General features: G+C 36.5%; 1 protein-coding gene across 2 annotated transcripts in view; it reads left to right on the top strand.

The window, feature by feature from the left end:
• Positions 1-13,151, top strand: part of TRIM2 (tripartite motif containing 2) — a 124,569-nt gene extending 111,418 nt beyond the window's left edge. For both annotated transcript variants that reach the window (XM_024757484.1, XM_024757485.1), the window contains 2 exons: positions 3,089-3,229; positions 8,742-13,151. In XM_024757484.1, coding sequence (XP_024613252.1) covers positions 3,089-3,229; positions 8,742-8,894 — 294 coding nt within the window. In that variant the 3' untranslated portion in view covers positions 8,895-13,151. The remainder of the gene's footprint in view (positions 1-3,088; positions 3,230-8,741) is intronic.
• The last annotated feature ends 4,251 nt before the right edge of the window (positions 13,152-17,402 follow it).

Below are 17,402 nucleotides of genomic sequence, written 5' to 3'. Positions count from 1 at the left end.
TAACTATAAAAGGATAACTTGGCTATTATTACGCTTCCTGCCCTTCACTCTCTTTATAGAGGAATCCTTCATTTAACTGTAGCGCATTCAACGAGAAGAAAATACATATAGATCTTAACAGTGCCAGAGGCCAGCAAAGCCTGGCATAGGTGCTGCCCACCCCCACCAGAAGACAGTGATGTTAATCAGGTTGCTCTTTTCTACTAAGCACACCCGTGGCCTCAGAGCCTTCCCCGTCCCAGTGCCCCAGGCAGCTCTCTGAACCACCTAGTGTTGGTATGTGGGAGGGCTCCTGTTTACCAGCCCTGACTTGTGCTGGAGGAGGAAATAAAACATGTGAGTGACCAGAATGTAAGGCAGGAGCAATGAATGACTTTTTAAAAATAGGTACATATAAAGTTCTATAGGTATCCAGAAGAAAGTACATGTCCATTGCTAAGATAGTCAGGGAAGACTTCCAAGTGGAGGTGGTATTGAGGTGAGCAGAATTTTGAAATCAGAAAAGGATTATCGTCCGACTTATAGAAACTTGCTATAAAAATTTGTTATCAAAAAACAAAGCTATAAAAAAGATTTCAGCTCATACTTCTGCCTCTTAATATGTTTTCATCTGAATAATTTATAAATAATGGAATGACATTTTTAGATGGGAAAAATAGAAAATATGTGACATCATGATTAAGATTATGAAAACACTTTTAAGTTTTCAATACTGTAGAGGCAGTTTAGTTATTTAAACTCAATTTTCCTCTTATTTAGTGGGGAAAAAAACCCAGTCATTTTGTTTTTTCTCTTCTCTTTGACAGTCGTTGCCATATAGCTCTTATGGAATAGTTGGGCTTTTGTTTCCTATATAACACAGGGCAGTTAGCAAGAGTTCTAGTATTCAAGTCACTTCTCTGTTGGTAAATGTAAAAACCAGACCTATAGGTCAGGGCTAATGAGTGGGCTAGTTAGTTCTTCATCTACCTTCACTTTATGCCTTTTTCTCATTGCAAAACAGTTAAGACTAAATTTGGCCTTCTCCATTATTTCAAAATGGAGCAGAAGCACGTAAGCTGTTTGAATTATGCCAAGGAAAACATACTAACTCAGAAAGCTAAACACAAACAAACAAAAATTATTTGTACAACTTCTTTTTTCATTTTTGTATTGGAGTACAGTTTGATTTACAACGTTGTGTTAGTTTTCAGGTATACAACAAACTGATTTTGTTATATATATATATATATCTATTCTCAGATTCTTTTCCCACTTAGGTTATTACAGAATATTGAGTAGAGTTCCCTGTGCTATTGAGTAGGTCCTTGCCGATTGTCTATCTTATTTATAATAGTGTGTATATATTAATTCCAAACTCCTAATTTATCCCTCCCCTGTACAACTTAATAAGGGAAAGATCAGAGAATAATCAGTCGTGTCCTCGCCAGCATACAAACACTCCTTTTGGTCTTTAAAAGTAGAATGTTTATGTGAAGGAGATAAAAAGAGTCAGGAAAGATTTTAAATGATATTTTAGGAAAAGCTGGTTCCTATCTCTGTCCTTTCCAAAGAACCAAAGAGGTGGCTTACTTACTTGGCAAGTATGTAATTAATTCAGGAAGTGGTCATGACATTTTTTTACCTTAAAGAATGTTTAGGCTTTAGAGATGGAAATGTCTCACTTTCCCATCATAAGAAACTAAAAGAGGGACTTCCGTGGTGGTCCAGTGGTTAAGACTCCATGCTTCTGCTGCAGGGCCTGTAGGTTCGATCCCCGGTCAGGGAACTAAGCTCCCGCGTGCTGTGTGGTGCGGCAGAAAAAAACCCCAAAACCAAAAACAAAAAGACAAGAAAAGAAACTAAAACAAATAGCATCATTTTAATCTTTTATACCACAGAGATGGCAATAGGAGAATCTCTAAAAGGTCCTGAGACATAGTGACCTCTCTCAGGTCCATATTTTAGGAACCTTACCCTCATGGGTGCCTTGTATGTAACACTTTCTGATTCGTTAATGAGTACTTCTACACATGTCGCATGATAATGGAAGCTTAAAATAATTCCCGAAGACGTTTCAAAGTATCACCAGAATCATCGAGATAAAGTCATGCTAACTATAGTCTTATCATTAAACACATATTAAAATTTTAATTCTCTCAAGATTAGTAATCTGAGTAATCTGCAGTTGATACATATACAGTAACACTCTATTAATAAGAATATTTAATTAAGCACAACAGCCCAGTGCTTGACCGTATCAGATATTAGAGAATTTGAGAGTTCTTAAAAGTTCTGTTTAGCCCCGACTTCTGTCAGCCTCCCTCTCTCATGGGCTCTATTCATCAAAGCCTTAGGGTCATGTAAACTCTCTATTCTAACTAAAATATATTCTGAGAAAATCTATTTTAAAAAGTCCTTTTCTTATTCCTCACCTGCTGCCATCACACACACATACACGCACACACGCACTCACCCATTCGATGAATTTTCCTTATTATAAATGCGTGGTCCAGCCTAACTCCCTTTCTTGTTATGTTGACTTAGTAAAATGGTAGTAAATTCTGAGTATCTGGCTTAACAAAAAGCTCTTACTTTCTGATTCAACTTTGAGTGATCATCCATCCTGTTAGAAATACAATGCCTGTTCTTGAAATTAGCTGTTTATTTAAATGCAGAAAGAATAATGTTGGAAATTACAGCTCTACTTACTCGTATTGGCTTATGTTTGTATATATTTTATAATTTATAACAAAAGTCTTTTCACATAGTAATATAACCAGATATAAGCTAGAAAAAGGAGTGGTTAACAAAAGTCTTTTCACATAGTAATATAACCAGATATAAGCTAGAAAAAGGAGTGGTTAACAAAAGTCTTTTCACATAGTAATATAAGCAGATATAAGCTAGAAAAAGGAGTGGTTAACAAATGCTAAATCAGATTTAGACAGTAAATTGGGGAACCACAAGTGAATGGAAGTCTAGCTTATAGACTTCCCCCTCTTTTTTAAGAATGTCTTAAATAACCTGCTCAGATATTTTTAAAAGCCATAATGTTTGCTTAACTATTTTAATTTAAAATAAAATAATCTTAAAATATTTCATACAGGTGTTTAATCAGGAAGGAGAATTCATGTTGAAGTTTGGCTCAAATGGAGAAGGAAATGGGCAGTTTAATGCTCCAACGGGTGTAGCAGTGGATTCAAATGGAAACATCATTGTAGCAGACTGGGGAAACAGCAGGATCCAGGTAGATTAAAATACGGATTTATTTGTTTAGAGTGATTGGTGTTTGTTGAAAGTGGAGAATTGTCTGTACCCCAGACTGGAATGTTTCCCATTTGTTCATTGATTAGGTAATTAGACTGTAAATAATCAAACAAAAGAAGGTGGAGTAGAAAAAAGTCAACATATTGCCAGAGTGAAACCCTCTAAATCAGGGATTCTTAGTGTGTATCCCACACACCCCAAAAGCATTTGTAGCTAGAATTTAAGGGTTCCACTGAACAAAAATATTACATCATTATTTTTACTAACTTCTAACTGAAAATTATAATTTCCTTTAATTATGAATATAGGCAATAATCACAGTAGTTGTAGTGATACCTATAACTTTGTCACCAAGAGAAATTACAGAAATTTTCATATTACAATTGTAGACATCTCGAATTATCAGTTATACTGATCACTACTTAAAAATTACAGTCATCATTAGACCTGTCGTTGTTCCTTGTTATTGAATGTGTTAATTTAAAAAGCACCTATATTACTATATCACAGTTCTGTAGCACTTTGATGACTCTATTTTAATATAATTGTTTTCCTTTATAATCCCATGTATTTTGTCCTATGCATCTAAAAACATTATTTGCTAAATAACCCATGAGTCAAAGAGGACGTCTCAAGGAAAATTTTAAAATATATTGGAGTGAATGAAAATGCAAATATCGCATATCAGAGTTTGTGGAATGCAGCTAAAACATTGCCGAGAGGGAATTCTTTTCCCCCAGCTCTATTGAGATGTAATTGACATAGAACACTGTACAAGTTTAAGGTATACAGCATGTTGATTTGATACACTTATATATTTCAAAATCACATCATATAATTACCATTTCTTTTTTTGTGGTAAGAACACATGTACTCTCTTAGCAACTTTCCAGTACATCACACAGTATTATAACTATAATCAGCACCCTGTGCATTAGATGCCCGGGACGTATTCATCTTCTAACTGGAAGTTTGTACACTTTGACCAATTTCTCCCCAATCCCTACCCTCTGGTAACCACCATTCTACCTGCAAGGGAAACTAATAACACTAAATGCTTACATTAGAAAAGAGAGTATGTCTTTAATCAAGAACCCAAGTTCCCACCTCAAAAAGCTAGGAGAAGAGCAAAAACTGAAAGCAAGCTGAAGGGAGGAAATAGTGAAGATAGTATCAGAAATCATTTACATTCAAGAGGAGATCAATGAAACAGTTATTCTTTGAAAAGATTAGTAAAGCTGACAAACCTCTAGCAAGACCGACAAAGAAAAAAAGACAGAAAATGCTAGTATCACTACAGACCCTGCAGACATCAAAAGAATAGTAAGGAATTCTGCGAACAACTCTACATGCATCAGTTTGGCAACTTAGATGAAATGGACCGATTTCTCAAAAAGTACAAACGCCTCAACTCACCCAATATAAAGTAAATAAATTGTATAGCTCTACAGCTAGTAAGGAAATTTAGTTCATAATTTAAAAACTCCCCCAAATGAAATCTCCAGACTCAGAAAGTTTCACTGGAGAATTCTACCAAATATTTAAAGAAGAGTTAGCACCAGTTCAGTTTCTTCTAGAAAATAGAAGACAGGGGAACACTTTACAGTTCACTTTCCAACTCAGCTTCTGATACCGTGATACCAAAATCAGACTAAGACAGTACAAAAAAGAAAAGTACAGACCATATTCCTCATGATTATAGATGAGGAATATTTTAATATTCCTTAAAAATGTTAGGAAATAGAATTCAACAATATGTGAAAATCTTTCCACGGCCAAGTGAGGTTTTTTCCAAGAACGCAAGGCTGATTCAGTATTTAAAAATCAATGTAATAAAGGGAGAATTTTTAAAAAATCGTTGTAATCCACCCCATTAAAAGGCCAAGGAATAAAAATAATATGATCATATCAATTCATGCAGAAAAAAGCATTTGATAAGATTCAATACCTATTCATGATTTTTAAATCTCAGAAAACTAGGAATATACAGGAACTTTCTCAATTTGATAAAGAATGTCTGTGAAAACCTACTGCTAACACCGTACTTAATGGTGAAAGAATGAAAACTTTTCCTCTAAGATCAGAAACAAGGCAAGGATGTTTGCTCTCACCATTCTTATTCAACATTAGTGCTGGAAGTTCCAACCAATACAATAAGGAAAGAAAGGGAAATAAGAAGATTACAAATTAGAAAGAAAGAAAGAAACTATCCCTATTTGGAGAGAACATGACTGTTTACGTAAAAACATATCAAGGAATCTACAAAACAGTTCTTAGAACTAATAAGAGAGTTCAGCAAGGTCACAGGATACAAGATCAGCATATAAAACTCAATTGTATTTCTATATAGTAGCAACGAACACGTGGACACCAAAATTTTAAATACAATATCACTTAAAATTGCTGAAAAAATGGAAATATCTAGATATAATAACAAAGCATGTCTAGTATGTGTATCTGAAAGCTCACATGCTAGTGTAAAAAAGAAAAGAAGATCTAAGTAAGTGGAGAGACATACTGTATTCATGGATTGCAAGGCTCAAGAAAAAAGTCTGTTCTCCCCAAACTGACATACAGGTTTAACACAGAATCCCAGCAGGAATTCTTGTAGATATAGACAAGATTATTTTAAAATGTATGTGGAAAAGTAAAGGGACTAGAATAGCTAAAACAATTTTGAAAAAGAAGAGAGAGGAATCCCTCTACCTGAGTTCATGACTTGTTATATAGCTATTCTATAGCTGCAGTAATCAAGACTGTGTGGTATTAATGGAGGGATAGGCACATAGGTCAAGGGAACAGCACAGAGAATCCAGAAATAGACCCACAGGTGTGCAGCCAACTGACTTTTTGACAAAGGTACAAAAGCAGTTTAATGGAGGAATGGTAACCTTTTCAGCAAAAGGTGCTAGAACAATTAAGATCTCCATAAAGGAAAGAAAATGAACCTCATCTTATGTAAAAGTTAACTCAAAAAAGATTATAGATTTAAATGAAAAGTGTAAAACTATAAAACTTTTAGAAGGTTCTAAGAGAAAATCTTTGGGACATATGGCTTGCTAAAGAATTTTTAGACATGATACTGAGAGTATGATCCATAAAAAAACAAAATCAATAAACTGGACTTTATCAAAATTAAAAACTTTTGTTCAGTGAAAGACTCTGTTAAGAGGATAAAAAGATAAGCAACAAACGGGGAGAAAATATTTATAAACCACACTCTCTGACAGAGGACTTATACCTGGAATATATAATGATTTTCAGAATTCGACATAAAAGAACCAAACAGTCCAATTAGAAAATGGGCAAAAGACATGAAGAGAAGTTTCACTGAAGAGGTTATAAACATGAAAAGACATTAGGGAAGTGCAAATTAAGACCATGATGAGATACTACTACACACTTATTAGAATAGCTAAAATTAAAAATATTGATGATACCAAATGCTGGTGAGCATGCAGAAAAATTAGATTTCTCATACATTGCTGGTGTGAATGTAAAATGACAGTCAGCCTTGAAAATAGTTTGGCAGGTTCTTAAAAAATTAAGCATACACTTACCATACAACTCAGTAATTGCACTCCTGGGTATTTATCCCAGAGAAATGAGAACTTATGTCCACAGAAAAACCTCTACATTGTTGTTCATAGAAACTTTATTTGTTATAGCCAAAAACTGAAAATAACCAAGATGTCTTTCAGTAGGTTAACGGCCAAACAAACTGCTATATCAACACTGTGGGGTAATACTCAGCAGTTAAAAGGAACAGAGTGATGATACCCTCAACAACTTAGATGCATGTCAAGGGCATCATGTTGAGTGGAAAAAAGCCACTTTCAAAAGATCACTTGCTGTATGATTGCATTTAGGTAACATTCTCAAAATGACAGAATTATAGAGAAGGAAAAGAGGTAGTGGCTGGCAATGGTTAGAGATGTTGGGAGAAGGGGAGCGGGTGTGACGATAAAGAGGCAGCATGAGGCAGATCTTTGTGATGATGGAATAGTTCTGTATGTTGGTTGCAGTGGCTACATTAATCTATACTTGTGATAAAACGTACAACTATACACACACATTCCAATGTCAGTTTGCTGGGTTTAATATTGTACTACAGGTATAGAAGATGTAACCACTGGGAGAAACTGGATGGAGGGTATGCAGAATCTCTCTGTACTGTCTTTGCAACTTTCTTATGAATCTATAACTATTTCAAAATAAAAAGTGAACCAAAAAAGAGAGTAACAATAATTAATTCAAATATGTTTCCATGGTTTAGGAATAATGGTATCTTGAATGGCATTTGGCATTTTGGTTGGATATAAATAATAATAAAACTGGTTACATTCTGGAAAAAAAAAAAACTATTAAAACACTATTTTGAGATGGGCTCTATAGTCTTTGTCAGACTACCAGAGGGGACTGTGACACCAAATTTTGATTTTCCTCTAAATTAAGAGCAAAGCTTTTCAGTCCTCACTGAAGAAAGACTTTTCTTTTCTCCCATGTCTCTTGTGTAGTCACCTGCATGTATCTAAACATGCATTTACAGACAGGGCAATTCATCGTCGCCTGTGTGGGTCTGTGCAGTGCACCTGGGACCACAGGGTGCTCTGGGTAAATCTAGGAGCATTCAGATGTTACTGTGAGGACAGCAGCTGAGCAGTTGAATCTGATATAGGTATCCACTTCTCAGGAAAACGGTTGAGACTTTAAATGTAACACTGTATGCTTTAATTTCTCTAGTATATTTATCTTGCTTAATTATCCCAGTGGACCCCTACATTTGGAAGAGGCGTCTATATCTGATGGGAAGCCAGAAGCAGACAGGAAACGAAGTTCACAAAGCAGTTCTGTATAGGACCACAGATGCTAAGCTGTTTATATTGTGGCTCTCATCACACCTGCCTTTTGAAACACCCTACGGGCCAACCAGAATGGTTGAAAGAAACCAGCCTGGGCCTGGGAAGGAGGAGTGTTCCTCTTATTTCCTCATAGCAGAAGCTTACAGACCAAAAAAGCCCACTTTCTATCTAATGTACTTGTTGAACCATTGACTTCGTATAACTTACTCTTTTCTGAAAAGGAAAAAAGTAATTTCTGTATTCTCGTTGCACACTGTGACTCAGGACATTCTTCTGCGGTCTAGTTGCTGATTTTTCTCTCTTATGATTGGGAATAAGCTTAGAGTGAGAAATAAGGATTTTTCAGGCAGCATCCAGGGCCATTCCCCTCACATGTGACCACTGTAAGAGTATAAGTGAGATCCTATGGCCAATGGCACATTCCTTGTCAGTGACTGTGGGGCATAGAGAGTGAGGGGAGGGAGAGCAAGGTAAGTGGAGGGAGGGGTTTTCTGTGATAGTGACCTGAACAAACCTGGGGGGTTGCACACATGCTTCTATACTGAAAACATTAGCATTAAGGGTTTTCTAACCCCTATTTCATCGTATTACTGTAACTTTTCCTATTACACTCTGACTTTATGTTTACAGGTTTTTGATGGAAGTGGATCGTTTTTGTCCTACATTAACACATCTGCTGACCCACTCTATGGCCCCCAAGGCCTGGCCCTAACTTCAGACGGCCACGTGGTGGTTGCAGACTCTGGAAACCACTGTTTCAAGGTGTATCGGTACTTACAGTAACAGTGGGCAACTGGACAACCCCTTACAAAGATCTTACACATAAACTGGAATGGATTTCTCAACGCAGGACCAGATTATACTAGACTTTTCATGCTAGAAGGAATCATCAGTGAACTTTCCAAGGTTATTTCTGAATGTAACGATTTCCTTAAAAACTGCATATCTGATTTCCATAATCCACATTTAGGGTTGAAAAAAAAAGAAATCTCTTCTACTGAATCTATAAAAACTGCAGAGTTTTACACCTGTGAACTATGGCTTATAGGACAGGGATTTATGTAGCTAAACTAATTTTGCAAATCAAATAAGCATTAAAAAGCAACTAGAATATGTAAAGGTATTTGTTAATCCTGTGAGTGGTAGCTTTTGCGCAGAGCTTCCAAAAACAAAACAAAAACAAAATCTGTTATAGTTATATACTTTATTTAACCTCGGTCACAAGACCCAGGGGATCTTCTAACCTCACTTTTACAGTAGGTATTACCCTTGTGACAGTTTTTTGGTTATTAGTAGCTACATATAAATTACTTTGGGAAAAATGGAAACTGTCTTGCAAAATCCTCCCAGCTGGGATTAGCAAGCGTCTTGAGTTTAGCACTTAAAAAAATCAATGCAAATTTCCCATCCTTTCTGAGTTAGAGCAAAGATTTTCTTCATGTGTTCTTTTCATCTCTCCTGCTCAGACTGTATCAAAAAACAAAGTTCATTTTCAGGGAATCCTGAAATTCCTAACACTTTGAAAAGCATATTACACCAGCCCCATTAACTCCAGATTAATGCACTGGAATGTAATCAAGAAAAAGTCAGTCACATTTTCTGTGTCACGTTCTCACATGTGTCTCTCCTTTTCCACTTCACGAATGCGAAAGCTTTACCTCCTTGCAAGATGTCAGCACATGTAGTAGGACACCAGTATCCTAGGACAGAGAGCCATAAGCAGCCCTTTGGAGGACTGATGGTGTCAACCAAAGGCATGTGATTGATCAATGGTTTCCTTTTAGAAACAAGTGTTACCAAAGTTGTGTTATCTCAAAAGCATTACAGGTAAGGGCATGTTATGGTTATTTATCATTGTCTAATGACTAGTAGAGGCATTAAAGGACTATATATACATGATTAGGGTAGGGTAGAATGTATCATATATAGATATATATAGCTGAATCTTTGGTGTATTGAAATAGGCAGCACTCTGAAAGACAGAAGCATCTTCAGCACATTCCTTAACTGCACAGTTTGAAGCCGTCCCAGTAGAGCAAGCCCTAAAGCAGACGTAATTTTTGCCATTTTCCAGGAATGCTTGTATTGGCTGACTTTTAGTCAGAAAATGGCCTTCTGTGCTTTCAAAAACAAAACAAAAAACAGGTCAAAAGTTCAACTTGAGTTACATTTAACTTTAAGTATAAATGCATTTTGAAAAATGATAAGAATAATTTAGTCAGTCTAATACTGTAAAATAAGATGTGGTCTATTTCCACTGTTTAATTTTCTACTCAGTTCTGCCAAACAGGATGTCATGTTTGGCATTTTCAATAGGGACTTTGGGACCTTTTTCACTGGAAGCACCTTAGAACTGTACTATAAGAAAACATTTCCCACATGTATTACTATATGAATGTGATGTTTCTTGCTTATTAATTTATAATTCAGCCATTCTCTTATATAGGACATTTTTAAATTTAGAAGGGAAATAAATCTTCCAATTATCTATCAAATGTATTATGCCCAAATCAACCTCTGAAAAAAATTTTTTTCAGGAAGATTTACATTTAGGTTTAGTATTTTGTTAGTTAGGTAGAATTTTCAAAATACTTGAGACTGTCCATGATAACGTTAAATAAATCAATGACATTTTTAGAACGTTAAACTAAGACACTGTTTCCTAATGTCAGTGAAATAAGTCTTTGAATTTAAACATTCATATTTAATGAGCGCTTACTGCGTGCCAGAGGCTATTCTAGGCACTGGGGATAAAGTAATGGATAAAACAGACAAAAATCCCTGCCCCCTTGGAGCTTACACTCTAGTGAGGGAATTTCATTTTACCGTTTATTAACATTCTGCATAAAAGATAAGCTAGACCCTTGATAACTTCTGAAATGTTTAAAAGGAAACTTTTTAAATTGGTTAAATGAATTTCAGTTTATTTTCACAAGTAAAAATGGCTTCCTATGTAGATTCTGTCATAGGCCATTGATCTTAAGACTAGTTTACTTAAAGAGGTTTTTTTGCACATTTAAATTATACTTGTGAATTTAGAAATTAACCAGCCATTGTACCATATGAGACTAGATATCTCGATAGTAGATTGAATACAAAGCTAATTTTTTTACATGTCAATATTGGAATGAAACTGGAATGAAAGAAGAGATACTTTGATTCAGACCTGTTCCACTGTCTGTTACTAAAACACATGCTATGGGAACTCCAGGAAACACTATATATCCCCAAAATATGTGTAATCATATATGTTAAAGTATAGATAACATTTCAAATTTGGATACATATGTGCATTTACTGTATTAGTAAGCATATTTTAGGGGGAAAAGTGCTGCTGATAAGATACGAATAGACAAGATTTAAATGAAACTTTGTCACATTCTTTGAAAAATGGTTTCTGGTAAACTGAGAAGGATAGTAAAATAAGTGACTTTTTTTCTGGGCTACCATTATTGTTTGATTTCTCTTTGTCAAGTGTACAGAACCTGTCATACATTCACGATAAGTAGCACTGAAAAATTACCCATTCAGATTTCCCCTGGGCACTTACGGCAAAATGTTGCCAGTTAGAATGTAAAGGTAGGTGACAATGCATCCCTCCCCGCTTATAGATATTAGTAACTGTATCTCTGACACAGACCTCCCCTGCTGGACACAGGGAGGTGGGTGGAGAGTCACTTCACCACCTAGAAACACATGAATAAAAAGCCTTTATGACTGTTAGCCATTTTTAAAAAAATGGTTCTTAGTATCTTGATCAAACTTTAATCTCTAGTAACTAAAGTCCCCAAGTTTCCTTCTTTTAATTTACTCTTTGACTAGATTTGAAGCAAATAAATACTAAGAGATCCATGCAACTAGAACACACTTGATTCTACTACTAAATATACAAGGTATGTCCTAACAGAGTTAACTGGGAAAGCAGTACGCTAGCAAGTGTCTATGGATCCTTAACACTGAAGGGTTCACGTAAATGCTTTGGTAATACCTATTGAGTTAATTGGAGAAAATAGCAAATAAGCATCAGGTAATCTGCAGATTACTTCAGATGGGAAAAATCTTTATGTACATTTGGACTCTATCTTATCCTCCCTATTCACCAGCTTCTGAAAAAGGAGGAATATTTTTAGTATAATTTAAAAATAAGACATTTCAAGGTAGGATAAAATTGAAGTTATTTGCTGCAAACATTGTCTAATTTTGCTTAAAATCAAAAGTCGTAATACTGTTGCACTCTGTAAATGTTGCAGGGTTTTAAACTTTAAAATTATTTTAATATTTTTGATAACTAGGAATCTAGCATTGCCATAAAGGAAACAAAGTGCCCATCAAAAATTTGGTATAAATAAATAATTTTTTTTTGTTTTAAATGACAGTAAGCCACAAATCATGATGTTAATCTTAAACTTTCTGAAGATGAATTGTGTGGCAGTGCTTGTGTGGTCTGTTTGTGGAGAATGTATGAAAGCTATTAATATTCTAAAACATGAATAGATTGGCTATGTTGTTCCAGTGAATGTACAGCACTTCCAGTAACTTTTGAAAGCAACACAGCCTTAAACTCAATGTTTTGCTTTATGACATGGGAATGTTCTGTCATGAACAGAGTGTATTCTTAGAATTCTTTATATTATTCTCATTTCTATAGCCTTTCAATCCTATGTATGAGTATGAGGGGTTTTCACTTGCGTTGTTTTCTTTTTAAATTGTGTACATTCCACCTTTATAGGTCTGTTTCATATGTTTTGTGTATAGAACACTTAAGTCTTGCGCTCTCTGACATTGATACTGATATATTCTCATCATTTGTTCCTTTATGAATCAAAATGCTGACTGCCTATTTGAAGAAAAGAATGAACGCTGTGCATCAAAGTGTTTGTATGTTCATAGCTACCTATGTACCACAGTATTTTGGATGCTTTAGTCTACAATAAATCTTTAAATTAATTCTGTCTTGAAACATAGGAGAAACAAGATTCATGTGTATACCTTTACCATGCACAAAATCTCAAATCATCATAATAAAGTTTGTTTTCTCCATTTCCAGGGTGAATGTTTATTTATTTAAACATTTAAGCTATTTATTGTCCTCTTTCTTAGTGAAGGAATAAATGAAGGTATGTTCTAGAATATGTGGAAGATATCAATACCTCAACCAAACTGTTTATACTAGGGAGAAAAGGTTTAGTTAATGGGATTGTTCTCGTAATTTCTCTTTCTGATAATTTGTTGTTGATATACAGAAATGCAACAGATTTCTATATATTAATTTTGTACCCTGCAAATTTACTGAATTAATTTATTAATTCTAATATTAATTAGTTCTAATAGATTTTGGTGGCATCTTGAGGATTTCCTATGTATAGTATCATGTCATCTGCGAACAGTGACAGTTTTAATTACTTCTTTCCAATTTGGGTTCCTTTTATTCCTTTTTCTCCTCTGATTGCTGTGGCTAGGGCTTCCAACACTATGTTGAATAGAAGTGATCAGCGTGGGCATCCTTGTCTTATTCCTGATCTTAGAAGAAATGCTTTCAGCTTTTCATCGTGGAGTATGTTTTGTATACTGTTAGCTGTGGGCTTATTATATAGAGTCTTTAATATGTTGAGGTATGTCCCCCTATACCCACTTTGTTGAGAGTTTTTATCATAAGTGGACGCTGAATTTTGTCATTGAAACATCCTTGCATCCCTGGGATAAATCCCACTTGATCATGGTATATGATCCACTTCATGGTATATGATCCACTTAATGTACTGTTCAATTCAGTTTGAATTGAATATCTTGTTGAGGTTTTTTGCATCTATGTTCATCAGTGATATTGGCCTGTAATTTTCTTTTTTTGTGATATCTTTGTCTGCTTTTGGTATCAGGGTGCTGCTGGCCTTGTAAAATGAGTTCAGATGTGTTCCTCCCTCTGCAATTTTTTGGAATAGTTTAAGAAGAATAGATGTTAACTCTTCTCTAAATGTCTGGTGGAAGTCTCCTGTGAAGCCATCTGGTCCTGGTCTTGTAATGCTATAAACTTCCCTCTTAGAACTGCTTTTGTCGCATCCCATAGATTTTGGATTGTTGTGTTTTCATTTTCATTTGTCTCTAGGTATTTTTAAATTTCTTCTTTGATTTCTTCAGTGATCCGTTGGTCATTTAGTAGCATATTGTTTAGCCTCCACCTTTTGTGTTTTTGCAGTTTTTTTCTTGTAGTTTCTAGTCTCATAGCATTGTGGTCAGAAAAGATGCTTGATATGATTTCAATATTCTTCAATTTACAGAGGCTTGTTTTTTGGCCAGAATGTCATCGGTCCTGGAGAATATTCCATGTGTATTTGAAAAGGAGATGTATTCTGTTGCTTTTGGATGGAATGTTCTATGTTTATCTAGGAAGTCCATCTGGTCTAATGTGTTATTTAAGGCCAGTATTTCCTTATTTATTTTCTGTCTGGATGATCTGCCCATTGATGTAAATGAGATATGAAAAGTCCCCTACTATTATTTACTGTCAGTTTCTCCCTGATGTCTGTATGCTTTATGTATTTAGGTGGTCCTATGTTGGGTGCATATATATTTACAACTGTTATATCTTCTTCTTGGATTGATCTTTTGATCATTATGTAATCCTTCTTTGGCTCTTGTTTTAAAGTCTTTGTTTTAAAGTCTATTTTATCTGGTACTAGTAATGCAACTCTGGCTTGCTTTTGATCTGCATTTGCATGGAATACCTTTTTCCATGCCCTCACTTTCAATCTGTGTGTGTCTTTAGATCTGAAGTGAGTCTCTTGTGCGCAGCATATATACAGGTCTTGTTTTTGTATCCATTCAACCACTCTATGTCTTTTTTTTTTTAATTTATTTATTTTGGTTGCACCGGGTCTTAGTTTTGGCTCGCAGTCTCCTTAGTTGCGGCTCATGGGCTCCTTAGTTGTGGCTCACGGGCTCCTTAGTTGTGGCATATGAACTCTTAGTTGCGGCACGAATGTGGAATCTAGTTCCCTGGCCAGGGATTGAAGCCGCGACCCCTGCATTGGAAAGCAGATTCTTAACTACTGTGCCCCAGGGAAGTCCCCACTCTACGTCTTTTGATTAGAGCATTTAGTCCATTTACACTTAAAGTAATTCTTGACATGTATGTAAATCCTTATTGCCATTTTGTTAATTGGTTTGGGGATGTTTTTGTAGTTCTTTTTTGTTCCTTTCTTCTTTTATTCTCTTCCCTTAAGATTTGATGACTATACTTAGAGTTTGGATTTCTTTCTCTTTTGTGTGTGTATGTAGAATAGATTTTTGGTTTGTGGTTACCATGAGGTTTATATAGAGCAATCTATAAATAGATAGATGGATGACTACTTTAAGTTGCTGCTCTCTTAATTTAAAACACATTTTAACAGCTCTACGCTTTTACTCTCCTCCCCTCATGATTACTGTTTTTGACATCATATTTTACATCTATTTGTTTCGTGTATCCCTTAACTGCGTAATGTGGATATAGATGATTTTACTGTTTTTGTCTTTTAACCCTGCTAGCTTTGTACATGGTTGATTTACTACCTTTACTGTATGTTTGTCTTTACCAATGAGCTTTTCCCTTTCATAATCGTCATATTTCTAGTTGTGGCCTTTTTTGCTTAGAGAAGTCTCTTTAACGTTTCTTGTAAAGCTCGTTTGGTGGTGCTGAACTCTTTTAGCTTTTGCTTGTGGGTAAAACTTTTGATTTCTCCATCAAATCTGAATTGAGAGCCTTGGCAGTTATTCTTGGTAGTAGGTTTTTCCATTTCATCACTTTAAATATATTGTGCCGCTCCTGGCCTGCAGAGTTTCTGCTGAAAAGTCAGCCGATAGCCTTATGGGAGTTCCCTTGTATGTAGCTTGTTGCTTTTCCCTTGTGGCTTTTAATATTCTCTCTTTATCTTTTCATTTTAATTACAAAGTGTCTTAGTGTGATCCTCTTTGGGACTTTCTGTGCTTCCTGGACTTGGATGTCTGTTTCTTGTCCCAAGTTAGGGCATTTTTCAGCTATTATGTCTTCAAATATGTTCTCTGCCCCTTCCTCTCTTCTTCTGGGATCCCTATAATGTGAATGTTAGTACCCTTGATGTTGTCCCAGAAGTCTCTTAAACTGTCCTCATTTCTTTCCATTCTTTTTTTCTATTCATCTTTAGTGATATCCACTACTCTGTCTTCCATCTCACTGATCCATTCTTCTGTATCATTTAGTCTATTGTTAATTCCTTCTAATGCATTTTAAAATTTCAGTTATTGTATTCTTCATCTGTTTGGTTGTTCTGTATATTTTCTAACTCTTTGTTAAAAACTTCTAACTTCTCATTCTGTGCATCATTCTTCCCTCCAGTTCTTTGATCATTAGCTATCATTAGCTTGAACTCTTTCTAGGGTAGATTTCCTATCTCCAGGGTTTTATCTTGTTCCTTCATTTGGAACATGATCTTCTGTTGCCTCATTTTGCCTCACTTCCCTTTTAATTTCTATCTATCTGGTAGGTTGGTTACGTTTCCACACCTTGGAGAAGCGGCCTTTTCAAGAAGTCCTGTGCATCCCAGCAGCACGCTCCCCTCTGGTCACCAGAGCTATAAGCTCTAGGGGTGCCCCCTACATGGGCTGCGTGGGTCCTTCTGTTGTGGTGGGCTGACTATTGTGGGTGGTCTGGTAGGTGTAGCTGGTCCTGGGTCAGTTGGTTGCCAGGCCCTGCCTTGTGTGGAGGCTGCCAGCCACTGGTTGATGGGGCTGGATCATGAGGTGGCTGGCTTTGGAATCTTGGGGGGCCCTGGGGATAGCACTGGCTCACTGTTGGACAGAATCATGACTCAAGAGACTCTGGGGCTGGTGCCTGAGCACTGGTGGGTGAGCCAGGTCCTGGGGTCTGGCTGGAGGACCCAGGGGTCCTGGGGCTGGTGTTGGACCACTGGTGGGTGGGACCAGTTCTTGACACAACTGGCTGTGGGGTCTGGGGTATTCCAAAGCTTGTGTTGGCCTGCTGGTGGGCAGGGCTGGGTCCTGTCATGGCAGGCTGCATGGCTGTAGTTGTCCTAGGGCTGGTGTCCCCCCTCTGGTGGGTGTTGCTGGTCTGAAGGCTAGAGGAGGCTTACTGGTGGGTGGGTCCAGAGCCCAGCAGATTCTGAGGCTGGTGTCTGCCTATGGGTGGGCAGGCTTGGTCCTAGGGTTCTCTGGCTGCGGGGCCCTGGGGATCCCAGGTCTCATGCCTGTATACTGGTGTGTGGTGCTGGGTCCTGGGCCTTCTGGTGGGCAAGGCCATGTCCAGGGATGGCTCAGTCG

Source organism: Neophocaena asiaeorientalis, unplaced genomic scaffold, assembly GCF_003031525.2.
Source record: "Neophocaena asiaeorientalis asiaeorientalis breed wild unplaced genomic scaffold, Neophocaena_asiaeorientalis_V1.1 scaffold238, whole genome shotgun sequence".
Classification (NCBI taxonomy): domain Eukaryota; kingdom Metazoa; phylum Chordata; class Mammalia; order Artiodactyla; family Phocoenidae; genus Neophocaena; species Neophocaena asiaeorientalis.
The sequence above is the reverse complement of the archived record's forward strand: the minus strand, read 5'-3'. Positions and strand labels throughout refer to the sequence as shown.